General features: G+C 42.3%; 1 protein-coding gene across 3 annotated transcripts in view; it reads left to right on the top strand.

Annotated features, from left to right (window-relative positions):
- Positions 1–4,435: 4,435 nt before the first annotated feature.
- The window catches only part of LOC306732774 (cell adhesion molecule DSCAML1-like), a gene marked incomplete at both ends in the record, with an annotated part of 51,390 nt that continues 43,663 nt past the window's right edge, over positions 4,436–12,162 (top strand). For 2 of the 3 annotated variants that reach the window (XM_079213936.1, XM_079213935.1), the window contains one exon: positions 4,616–4,658. In XM_079213936.1, the coding sequence (XP_079070062.1) occupies positions 4,616–4,658 (43 nt within the window). Of the gene's footprint in view, positions 4,659–12,162 lie in introns of all 3 variants that reach the window. The other variant, XM_079213934.1, reaches the window with a different exon arrangement.

Genomic DNA, 12,162 nt, shown 5'->3' with positions numbered 1-12,162 from the left:
TGGGAAAAAAACTAAACATGGTTCAATGTACTATCACTGGTAGAGTCAGCTCTGAAGTTAACTGTAAACCCCATTTTATGCCATGCTAATGTCATCGTGCTAACCCTTGCTAAGGCTAAGCACTATTTGGTGATGTGGCCATGGATACTGTACGCCTGGATCAGACTCAATATAGTTGCTTATGCGTCTCGGGTGCAAAAGCCCCATTTTTCCTAAACACGTTTCCATTCAGTCAGTGTTTTACTCTTTTCAATAAATAATGTTTATAGCTGCACTGCTGTGAAAAAGATAAACCTGGTTGCCCTGCCCATGCATACAGTAAATTACACATACATTCATACTGTAAATGATCACAGGGTCCCGTCTCAGATAGCAGGTTGAGAAGGGGGACTGCAGTTCCAGTATTAACCCTGTTCAAGCAAGAGTGATGCACTGACTAATACACAGGGATGGCTCCTACTGAGCACCATAGTAGGAGATGAATGTACTGTATCTGCATCGCACTCAAACAGTGAAATACTATTTCACCTGCATTTACAATATACACGTGTTTTGCACATTCAAGACACTGAATGTCTGGCTTTAATAAGAAATACCTCTGGAGAGTGGAACAGATGTGTGGCTAAGCACTGGGTCAGGTCATATATAAATGTACCTCCCCAGTCTCAGCAGGTGTTAGCTTTGCCAACTGCACAGTGAAGTGTGAGCTTCTGGTGGTTTCAGAAGCTCACTGTTATGTTGAAAATAATGTGCCTCCACGTGACTCCAGTCTATAGTCACTGCAGCAATATTATGAAAGGGGATGTGTTGGGCACTTTAAAAACATGTATATTTGTGTGTATGGATGGGATATAATGTAAATCAGTGTCGGTTTGTCACATTGATCATCCAAGTGAGATATGAAGAAACCAAACAGCACACGTAAGGAAATATTCCCATGTGTCCCATGTGTCCCATGTGTCCCATGTAATGATGCTGTTAGCTTCCCAATGTGATGCATTTCCTGTTGAAACGACAAGAAATGTGAAGGGATCAGTCTTAAAGGAATAGTTTTGATGTTTTGGGAAGTTCACTAATTTGGATTCATGCCGAGATTCTGATGGATTTCCCTTTGGTGTGTGGCTGGTTATCTTAATCAAGCTTAGTAACTGGAAAGAGGGAAACAGCTAGCGTGGCTTTCTCCTCGGTGAACACAATCCACCTACCAACACCTCTAAAGCTCACTTATTAACATGTTAACATGCTCCTGGAGTCTCCAATGTCACCTGGTTAGTTAGTGAGCTTTATTGGTAGGCAGATTTTGTTTAATTTTTTGGATAGAGCTATACTAACTGTTTCTGTTTGCTGTTATCATTATTTTTGTTTTGCTAAGCTAAGCTAACCAACCAAAATGTCAAACTATTCCTTTAAGTAGGCCATAACACAATGGGCTATTATTGATGGAACAATGATATTTGATTAGACTGACAGAAAGGGAAAATTGACGATGGGTAATACACATTCGTCATATGTATTCCATATTCTTGTTTGATTTAAAAGAGAGAGAAAATCCCCCTTGTAAGAATTGTGTTGTCAGAAAATCAGGACTTTTCTGACAACACAACTTTCAGGCTGTTGCTGTGACTTTGGAGACATAAAGACTATGTGTCGCAGGATCAAATCATTCAATTGCAATAATTTGATTTAACTGTTGAATAGTGTTTTCTCTCTGAGTGGCTGATCTCTCTCTCTCTCTCTGTCAGTTGTTGTCTAATTAGACTCGGTTAAAAAGAAAAGGGATTTTCTTCCCACTAATCAATGAATTGAGAAAGGCTTTTGGGTAATGTTGAGGTTGTGACAGCGAGGGCCTTATGATGACAAGCAACTCTATGCAAATCACAACAAAAGTGACAGTTTGTCACATCGCACCGTTGAGTTACTGTGACAGTTCTGTGAGCAATACAACAGTCGGAGATGTGGATCAGGGAGTTGTGTTGACGGGATGCAGGTGAATGGGGAACATCAAGAGAGGAGCTTGGTGTGAACTGGAGCCCCTGTACTTGATCAGACCTGCACAGCGTATAGACTCACCAAGTCATGCTCCACCGCTGCTCTCTGCACACAGATATAGCCTACAGTACAACTTTAATGCTCTGGCTCGCCCTCAAATGATGTCTCCAGTTTCATCCTCTCACCCATGCACATCAGCTCTTAATGTCTTTATTATAGGAACATGAAATCTAATAAAGTTTTGAATACAATCTGTCCTGTCATGTTGTTTGTATATAAAGCGCAACGCTATGTAGTGCGTTGATTGGACTCTTCCTGTTGGGCTGAGGGAGAAAGAACAATGACAACAGACGAGGTAAAGGGGCAGCTTTTTTCAAGTTCGAGAAGATGCCTCTAGATGATGTCATCAGGTCATCTCATAGACAATACAAACTTTTGCAGTCAGGGAAAGTCTAATAATAGATACTATCAAGTGGCATCATGGGAAGTATCCTGTGTTTTTGGAGCCTATAAGGACTAAAGGTCAGTATGTATATCTCTGCCTGTGTCAATTTCTTTGCATTAATCTACTTACACTTAAACTTAATTAAGTTCCCATTCAACCCCTCTGATATTTGGAGGGGGGAGGGAGGAATTGCTCAGAGGTCTGTGATCACATTATTGGAAATAATTCATGTTATGCCACTGTGGCAAAACATGAATTATCCAATAAAACATGTTGCGTAGAAGTGACAGGATTTTGCACAAATGAAAATGCAAAACTTTGTACATGAGCTTAGATCATGTAGATGTTGCATCCTGTTACACACAATGCTCCTTCCTCCCTTTGTGTTCTCTCTGTACAGACTTTATGAAATTCATATGAAAGGAAATCTTCACATAAACATTGTATTATTTATATTTCATATTTCTTATTGGTGCAGTTACGTCACATGAGACCTCTTTAAGTGTTCTTTTAAAGTAACCACGAGCACACAATCACTTCACATCTACATGGTCATATCAAACTAAATCCATGGTGCAAAAATGTGCCCACGTGCATGAGTGAGTCTAACCAGCAGATGTCAGCAGTGACCCGCGTGTGGAGTCAGAAGCTTGAACCTCCGGTCACACCAGATGCAGCGTGAGGAGAGGCGAGAAGGCGACGCTGACCTCTTCTTCAAGATGTTTAAGTTGAAAGAAAACCAAGTTTCCAACGAGTGACATCCGACACACGGGCATCAAATAGACCTGCACATGTCTAGATGCTTTTATTCATTGCTATGGGGTTATTATGTGTTCTTAAATGTGGGCAGGACACGTTTAATCACGTAAGAAGCTTTATTTAACTTGTGAACAAAGCAATGATTACGGTAATTTTAAATGATGAACTGTTTCACATATTTAGGCTATAATGAATCACGCGTATACCAATAGGACTCTGTTATTCATTGATGGTAGTGGTGTGGAAAATCTCCTTCCAACACCATCTGATTCACTTCACTATTTGCCAATCTCGGGGCCTGCTGTGCACTGATCATATACACGCGTAAAGGTGTGTGTGAATACTCTTGGGCTACAACATAATGCCCAAAGATGTACTTTTATTGAAGACAGCAGTGGTAGGAAAACGTTTTGTCAGTCAAGTTTATCAATCAGACCAAAATTACACGGAAATGCACAATAATAAAACATTTTGGTTTCACTGGTCTCGCTATGCCTGTAGGTTGTGCGGCTGCTGCAGCAGACGATCACTTCTCAGATCCTCCACTGGCATCCTCAGTGACTTTAAATATTCTATGAACTGGGAGTGTCCTGGCTCTTCCCGTCCTAATTTATGCTTGTGCAGGGGAGCGCAACAGAGAGCAGGGTGAAATGGAGAAAAAAAATAGCCATGTAGAAAGTTGCTCACAATGCTTTAAGGATTCGCTGAAGCCTTTGACAATAGCTTTGATTTACCTGCTGTGTTATTCACCTGCTGTGTGAAAGTGTCATGCCCCACACCCCGCTACTCTCTTTCTCTCTCCTCCTCTCTATCTGCAGTGCATATCTGTGCGCAAATGTCTGCGCACGTTCCATGGCTCCGAAAGACAAAGAAAAGCATTCATTAGTATGTGGTGTAGCTCCACGTCCCTGTGATTAAGGCCCAAACTCAGAGGGGAAAAAACATTACTACATTTTCAGAGTCTCCGCAGCAACCTGAGCGGTTTTTGTAGATCCATATTGCGCAAAGAAACGCGGTCATCAGGGGCGCACAGGTGGGTGCGCTCTCTCCAAGGTGCCAACAGATCTGTCTGCACAGCTCAACCGCTCACACAAACTGGCAATTCGGACCCATTTAGACCGAAATCCACTGTTCAGCTCACACCAACTCTCGGCTTTGCTGTGACCCATCGTTCCGCGGTGTTTGATTAGTGCAGTGAGGATGGATTTGTATGCACAGTAGTCTTGGGAAGAGAGGAGGGACATGGGCGGGGCTGAAGCGCCTCTCATTTCCCCTCCATGCTTAGCGGGGCAGCAGGGCTGGAGAGACCTCCGGGGAGCACAGTCGCCTGTCCAGCACGGAGACCCGCCTGGCCAAAAAACCGCGCCTCACACTTGCCAGGATTGCCAAATATTCCTGAAAAATATACCTGCTATTTATGGCATGTGGCTTGTAACTTTACTCCTGCTGTACTCTCTCCAAGAAGGTAAGAGAAAAAGAAATGCTGCAAATATTCAAAATGCTGTGTGGCGAGTGCTGGAGTCTTGCTGTTGTTTAAGTTGAATGAAAAGTGATAATTAATCGAATGCTCAATTGATTTGTGGCGGTGAATGATGTGTGCGGCTCGTGCTTTGATGTCTCATCGGATGCCCTGTGATGAGGGATTGATATAAATGAAAAAAATCTTTAAATCAAAATGTATAAACCTGCTTTAGGTTAACTGGTAGAAATATTGTGAAAGTAGAGGTGTAAAGTGATTGTGTTTTTTTTTACCTGACTGTTTTGGGGTTTTGTGCAGCGGCCTCAGATGGTGCTGATAGCACGGATTGTTTTCGCATTACCAACTCCGGTTATGAATATGTAAAATGGCTGAATAGGGAGAATGAGGTGCAAATACTGAGGGAGGGTGTGAGAAAAATGAAAACATGTTTCGGCCTGCAATTACATCAATTGATTACGAATTCTAGAGCAAGTTCACTGAAAAATGTAGCAGTTCTGTAAAGTTTTGATGGGAATTCTTGTGATTTTTGATATCTTGATGCTCTCATTGTGTAGCATTTGCTAATTGCAGCTGTTTTCATGGACTCTATTTGGCACGAGCGCTTCATATCAAAGAGATGCTCTTTTAATTTAGGATGAGATTTTTAGGGTTTTAATTCGTTGTCTGTGTGGTGACAAATTGTTTCCATTTTAAATTAGATTGCAAAAAAAAACGGCCCCCTTTTTTTCTCCACAACGGCCTTAATAGTTTAATAGATCTACTCCCACATGAAGGCCTTAATTGGCGCATTCAGATTTATCCTCCTTATTTAAATCATTTAGTCCCTGTAATTTCTCCTCTGTTTAATTGTGTTTATAAATAAAGAAGACGGGTTGTTTGTTTAAATGGATTCTTTTTTGTTCAGTATATGCAGTAAATCCCCGACCCTGCTGCAAAGTTGATCTTCTGCTGTTACAGTGCATTATAATAATCCTGAATAAATCTGCGTCGAAAATAACAGGAATTCAACACTATCTCCACTTGAGAACATTTTCCGGGCCTTTGTGTATATCCTGCCCGTTTGGAGGCATGTATACATGTTTGTCCTTATAGCACAGGGCCTGAGAGGGTGAACCTTTACTTAGCAAAAAGTCTGGGGCATGGTGGATTGGCCGGAAGGAGAATATGGCTGTTCTCGATGCAAACGAGATGATTAAAATAGGCCATTTTAAGTTCTGGCATTTTCGCACACACTGAATAAGCATATATATATATATATATATATATATATATATATATATATATATATATATATATATATATATATATATCAATTAGCAGTCAGTCACATATGTGCTGCCTGTGTTTGTTGTCCATGTAGTTGTCCTCAACGCTCTTAAATTCACTAAGTTTTCCAATATTTATCATTGGTTTAAAGCAATTGTTCAACTGGAAAGCTGTGATTTCAGAGCTGCTCTGGGTTTTCGCGGAATCTTATTAATACACGCAAATGTATTTCACCAAATGACAAAGTCCAGGGGCGTGGGTGCAAATTATAGACTTGCCCGGTCATGTTCCTCCTAATAGCGCACCTGGACCCCGCCGTCGTGCTCGCGCGTGTGCCAGCGCGTGCTTCATGGCTCGTGTTACCGTGTGTGTGTGTTTGTGTGTGTGTGTGTGTGTGTGTGTGTGTGTGTGTGTGTGTGTGTGTGTGTGTGTGTGTGTGTGTGTGTTTGTGCGTGTGCGTGTGCGTGTGTGTGTTGTGTTGGCAAGCGCGCGGAGGAGTGACGGGGACACCCCTCTTGGTTTTGTTGTTACATGTTGGACACTTCTTATTTCTGCAGGAGCTAAATTGCAAGATCAATCATTTATTTATGTGAAAGATTCTCAAAATATATTTAATTTTTTTCCACAAGACTTCTGATTAAATAAATGTTGCTATTATGCCAGAGACAGAGGCATTGAGGGGTTATTAACGGATCTTAGAAGAAAAATGCTTGAAGGGTAATAGCAGTTAATAACCAATAACCAATTAGAGCACAATGCCTCTAATTTTTCTGCAGCAATTTAAAATAGAATACCTGATTAAAGGCTTTTTTTTAATGATTTTTAATTGGTCTTGTCAAAACAAAAAAATCGTGTGTTTTCTTCTTTCATTTTAAATGAAATTCACAGATTGTATTTAAGTAATTGTGGATTATTTAGCAGTGAATAAAATCCACGTTAACAAACATGCCTGCTGTAAACCCACTCTGATAATGAATTTAACATTTTATATTTCAAACAAAATTAAATAAATAAATAGATTTGTCTAATATTCAAACAATATAACTTGGATTTTAATTTAAAGCAATAAGGTGATCCCTCACCCTGGTACACTCTTGTCCTCTCCACCCTCTACAAATAGAAATATGCAGAAAATACCCCCCACCCCCCTCTTTCCCTCCCCAGTCCAATTCCCTGTGCTGTCTTTGCAAGGCTGCACAATTAAAGCTGCAATCTGAGCTCTAGTCACCACTCAATGACAGAGCTGTGTGGTCCACAGTGGTGCCAATCATAACTCAGGTGGGGCACAGGCCTGCATTTCTTTACCAGCTCAAACCCAGCAATATTTAATTTGTCGAAAACACCCATCTTGAAGAGGGTTAAAGGAGAAATACCAAGCACTCAGTGTGACTTTTGTTGTAATTTGGTCCTGATTCTGATTATTTTCATTGGAAATTAGGGTACTATGCTTTAACAATAATATGAAATAAAGAAATGGCCACTAATGCTGGCCATTTTTGAAAATAGAAAAATATCAATGTCTGATCATTCATCCAACAACTTGATCTACATCTCCTACGCGTATCACTCCGAGAACCAGCAGATAAATGTAATAAACAACACAAATGTTAATTATTCTTCACAAATCAACAAAGACAAAATCAATCAATGTTGTTGCCTAATGGTGGGCAAAGTGTGCTGGTGTGAGACCGTCAGCAGAGAAACGGAGCTCATTGCACATCCCAGCTCACCGGGATGTCACAGCTCTGTCACCAGCAGCCCGGCTCTCCCATTCGTCCACAAACGAGATTATGAATAAGTACTAATTATTTAAAATAACAGCAACAAAAAGAAGATGCAAATGAACGGTGTCGGCAGTAAGAAATGTGTTTTCCCCCCATTGCTAGAACTGCTAAATTGAGCCAGACCTCCTCCAAATTTTATTGGATGCTGGGGCTGCACATTTTCAGAAGGAGGGTGCGTTCAGCAAATGTCAAATCTATGAAGCAAGTAGTTGTTTTTGTTGGATCTCTCTCTATCTCCATCTCTCTCTCCATCTCTCCCTCCCTCCATCGCTTCCTCTCGCAGTAACTCCCCTCCCTCTCTCTCCCTCATCACTAGGCAGAATTAAAGGTTGGGGGAGGGGCAGTTTATGCAGACTGTGCTGGGACTTGTGATCCACAGATTTGATATTCACATTAAGAGAGAAACTGGCTGCTTTGATGTGAGGGGGAGCAGGTCCCAGGGGACTGCTGAAGTAGCACACTTTTTTTTTCACTGACACAGCACAGGCCGGGGGGGGGTTGTTAGGGGTGTTGGTGGGTTGGGGGGGGGGGGGGGGGGGGGGGTGGAGAGCAGATTGTTGGGGACAGGGTGTACAGAAAGACAGTGAGACCCCTTCCTTGATTAGATGTAAACCCAGCAACCTTCCCCCCTACTTTCCCACCCATCAACCACCTACTTATGCCAGACCCCCTGAGGATTATCCATAAACTTACACCTATCTTCATCCCCCCTGCATCCCACCAATATTCAATTCACACCCCTTCTTACAGCGTGTCTCCTCCCACTTCTTCATCTGCTGCCGTATGTTTCCATGCACAGTTTCAATCGTCTTAACGAAAACATCCCTTGCAACTTTCTGTCCCCAAAACACCTGAAGGATGAGTGAAGGGGAGGCGGCACGACAGGAAGAGATTAAACACAGGAGTTACGGTGAAAATGAAGATTTTTCAAAAATAGTAGGCACTCGAGGAGAGAAGGCAGAGGTTTTTGACAGTTCACATGGCTGATGTGCTTTTCTTTAGTTGAGTCCTACTCTGGACCTCTACTCATTCACAAAATCCGATAAAGAAATGCTGTGAACGTGGTTTTACCATGAGAATGGATTGGAAAGATGGAGATGGGTGAGACAAGAAGAGGAAGAACATGTGGAGGCATTACGCCTCAGGTTGGGCTAAGGGAGCTTTGGGTGTGAGAATGTGTGTATGTGAAACATTGGAGGTTCTGGGGTTTGTTTACCTCCTCATCACAATACAGTTGTGTGTGTGTGTGTGTGTGTGTGTGTGTGTGTGTGTGTGTGTGTGTGTGTGTGTGTGTGTGTGTGTGTGTGTGTGTGTGTATGTGTGTACACTTCTATGCACACTCACATCCTGGAGAGGCGTAGATCAGCTGCATTATGCATGATGAAACCTTGCATAGGTTATGACTTCTGCCTCTGTGACATACATATTCATGCATGGCTCTCTGGCAGGATGTAGGAAATAGTGGCTCCAACTCTGACAGCCTAAGCTTTAGCTCCAGCAGTGCCATCAGTGCTCCAACGCTTTCCGGTGAGGGCTGGCTTTCTCTCTGGTGCTGTGTCTGAACGAGGCCGATGAAGCCACCTGGATGCAGGTGATCTGCAGCAGCAACATCAACACAGGAATCCCTACAGATTTTGGTCAATACGCCCAGTGCCCATCAAGGCACTGACTGTCCACACGCTGTTGGGGTCAGGTCTTTGTGCATATGCATCATTGAGAAAGCCGGTGTCACTGAAATGAACAGGGGGCAACTATACACATGGTTGTCTCAAATTGTTAAAGTCCACTTGCAGGTTTCATCGTATTTCTATGAGTTAAATTAGCATAGATTAACGTAGAGCTGAAACAATTAGTTAATTGATATTAGTCAGTCATCAGAAAATGTATCGCAAACTATTTTGACAATCGATTGAGCGTTTCAGCTCTACATGCTCTGCTTCCAGCTTCTTTCATAGAAGGATTTTAAAATGTTCTCTGTTTTCTATTAGTGTAAGAAGCATATCTTTGGGTTTTTAATTCTTAGTTGGACCAAACAAGACATTCTGGGAACTTGGGATTGCCCTTATTTGACTATTTTGGGATGTTTCAAAGTCTAAATGAATGATCACAGATTGACGAATGAATCATTAATGAAAATAAATAGTGATTTGCAGCCCTGGAGATGGCAAAACAAGGAGAAACAAAACCCACAGAGGGAGAACAATTTCCTTCTCTGCTCAGGTAGACATTACTCCACTGTATCTTTACATATAGAAAATAGTTGATGGCTGCACCTTTAATGTGGGAATGCAACTGAAGACATGGATAACAATGCAGAGACTGTTTTTAGTGCTCAAGTTTAGCGTTATATTGTGTTTTCTTATTTTTTATTTTGAGTTATACATAACAATATGTCTGTTAAATTCTTCATCTGTATTATCTTTCCAGTGAAACCAAACTCTTAATGCTGACACATAGTGCCTGTTTTCTATTGAATTCAAAGAAGTTTATATTCTAACCACTACCTGCTGTGTATCAACTGTAGTGCCTGGGTGTAAGTTAGTCTGGCAGCATTCTGGTTGGACAAGATGTTAACTATACTGATTTTCGTGGCGTTTCACTGTCAAGACTGTAATCAACATAGACCCATTTCACTGTCAGATCCTATCAAGAAACGTTTGTTTTTATTGACTGGTGGTAAATAAAATGCTTAAAAACAAAAACCAGTTCATTGTTGGTTTGATGGCATGGCCTCCTTGCATCTATTAAGACTTGACTTTATGTTAAAGGTTTTATATATATAAATACACATAACTATTTGCATTAAAAAGATATAGGCCTAGTGGAGTACCTGGGCGAAGAATAAAGTTGCCCTCCCTTTCTGTGAGTTGTCATCTGAGTTTCTCCGAAGGTATTCTTTTCTATCAGCGAAGATATGACCCGCTCTAACTAACGCAGTCAATGCGTACTAGCCAATCAGAGGCAGAGTAGGACGTCTCATCGCTTCACCGCAGCAGGATTCGTAGTCAGCCTGTCACTCGTGTATTTTTGTGTCCTCGGTCTCTCTGTCGTTGCTGGCTCGCTAAATGCAGCGCTTACCGCTGATTACGCCATCCGGATCCACAGAGTCCTTGCTGAGGCTCCTCCTCAGTTAAAGTTGGTCGCTCTATCAGCAATATTGCCAATGTTTGTGCCATTAGGGCTGTTAGCAACCGTTAGCTTCTAGCTGCCAGCCAACTGTCTCCATGTTGAGAGCCGTCTGGAGGCAACATAAAGGCTCTGAACTCCGTTTTGAGCACCTAACATTTGATGTATCTGTTCCTTGGTTAAAACTCTTCTGAGCTGTTACACCAGGGGAATAATTCCCTTATGTCATGCTTCTATGGTCATAACGGCTCAATTTGAGTGTTTGAGGTGTTATATCCCATATGTTCAACAAAACATGCAGACAAATTGGACGTTGTTTTGGTGAGTGGCAGCGGTGCAACTGGCCCACCTTGAATTTCATCCTTGACTTTGACATCTCAGTACTTTTTCATTTGCATTCAGCCATGACAAAGATGTTGAGCATGCAGTCGCTAACCTCACTGTTGCTACATGTGGCATTTTTGTTTTCTTGCCGCTCAAGCCGTCTGTACAGGTTGTCACAGGTGGTATGTAGCGTCTGTTGCTTTTAAATGAACTGGAAAGACTCCCAGTCGGGCACCAACCAGACCTGTGCCAGTTGGAGTTTTGGAGTGCACACAGTATGATATGCCTGACCACGCCTAACCAAACAGAGTTTTTTCGTCCTATAGCAGACCGGCTTTGCCAGTTCCGGGGGCTCGGGCATTGATTCAATTGTTTTACTAAATTGTAGTGTTTACACACCTTCTGTCAATGACTACTTGCTCAATTTTAGCAGCTGTTTTTGAGACCTGCACATATATGAGACACAGTGACAGAATTGGGGTTTTGGTAACTTTAAGTTTCTAAATTTAGATTGTTCAGAGGGTCACTGTTGTTAGGTTAAATTGTTGCATTGTTTTTTTATTCACTCACAGCTTTCAAGTGCCAGCGCCACCATGGCAACTCGTTGTGTCTCCTCCCAGTTTGAGTGCTCAGTGCTGCGTTTGGAGTGTGTGTGTGTGTGTGTGTGTGTGTGTGTGTGTGTGTGTGTGTGTGTGTGTGTGTGTGTGTGTGTGTGTGTGTGTGTGTAAAGTTCATGTGTGGTTTGCCTGGTTTTGACTGGCTCTGAGTGGTGGGAGTTAGCTCTGATCCCCTTTCTATTCCACTTCCCGCTCCATCAGTCCCATTGCTCCCCAGCCCCCCAGTGCCTGCGCCCCCAGGCCATATAATCTACTGTATGAGGCTCTCCTGCTGCCCAGCCCCCCCCCCCCCAGCTCTCAGGGTGACCCCCTCACTCCTCCACTTTAGTCCTGTCCCCCCATTGGGAGATTATAGATATTGCAATCTTTAAT

This window comes from Taurulus bubalis, assembly GCF_910589615.1.
Source record: "Taurulus bubalis genome assembly, chromosome: 2".
NCBI classification, from domain to species: domain Eukaryota; kingdom Metazoa; phylum Chordata; class Actinopteri; order Perciformes; family Cottidae; genus Taurulus; species Taurulus bubalis.
The sequence above is the reverse complement of the archived record's forward strand: the minus strand, read 5'-3'. Positions and strand labels throughout refer to the sequence as shown.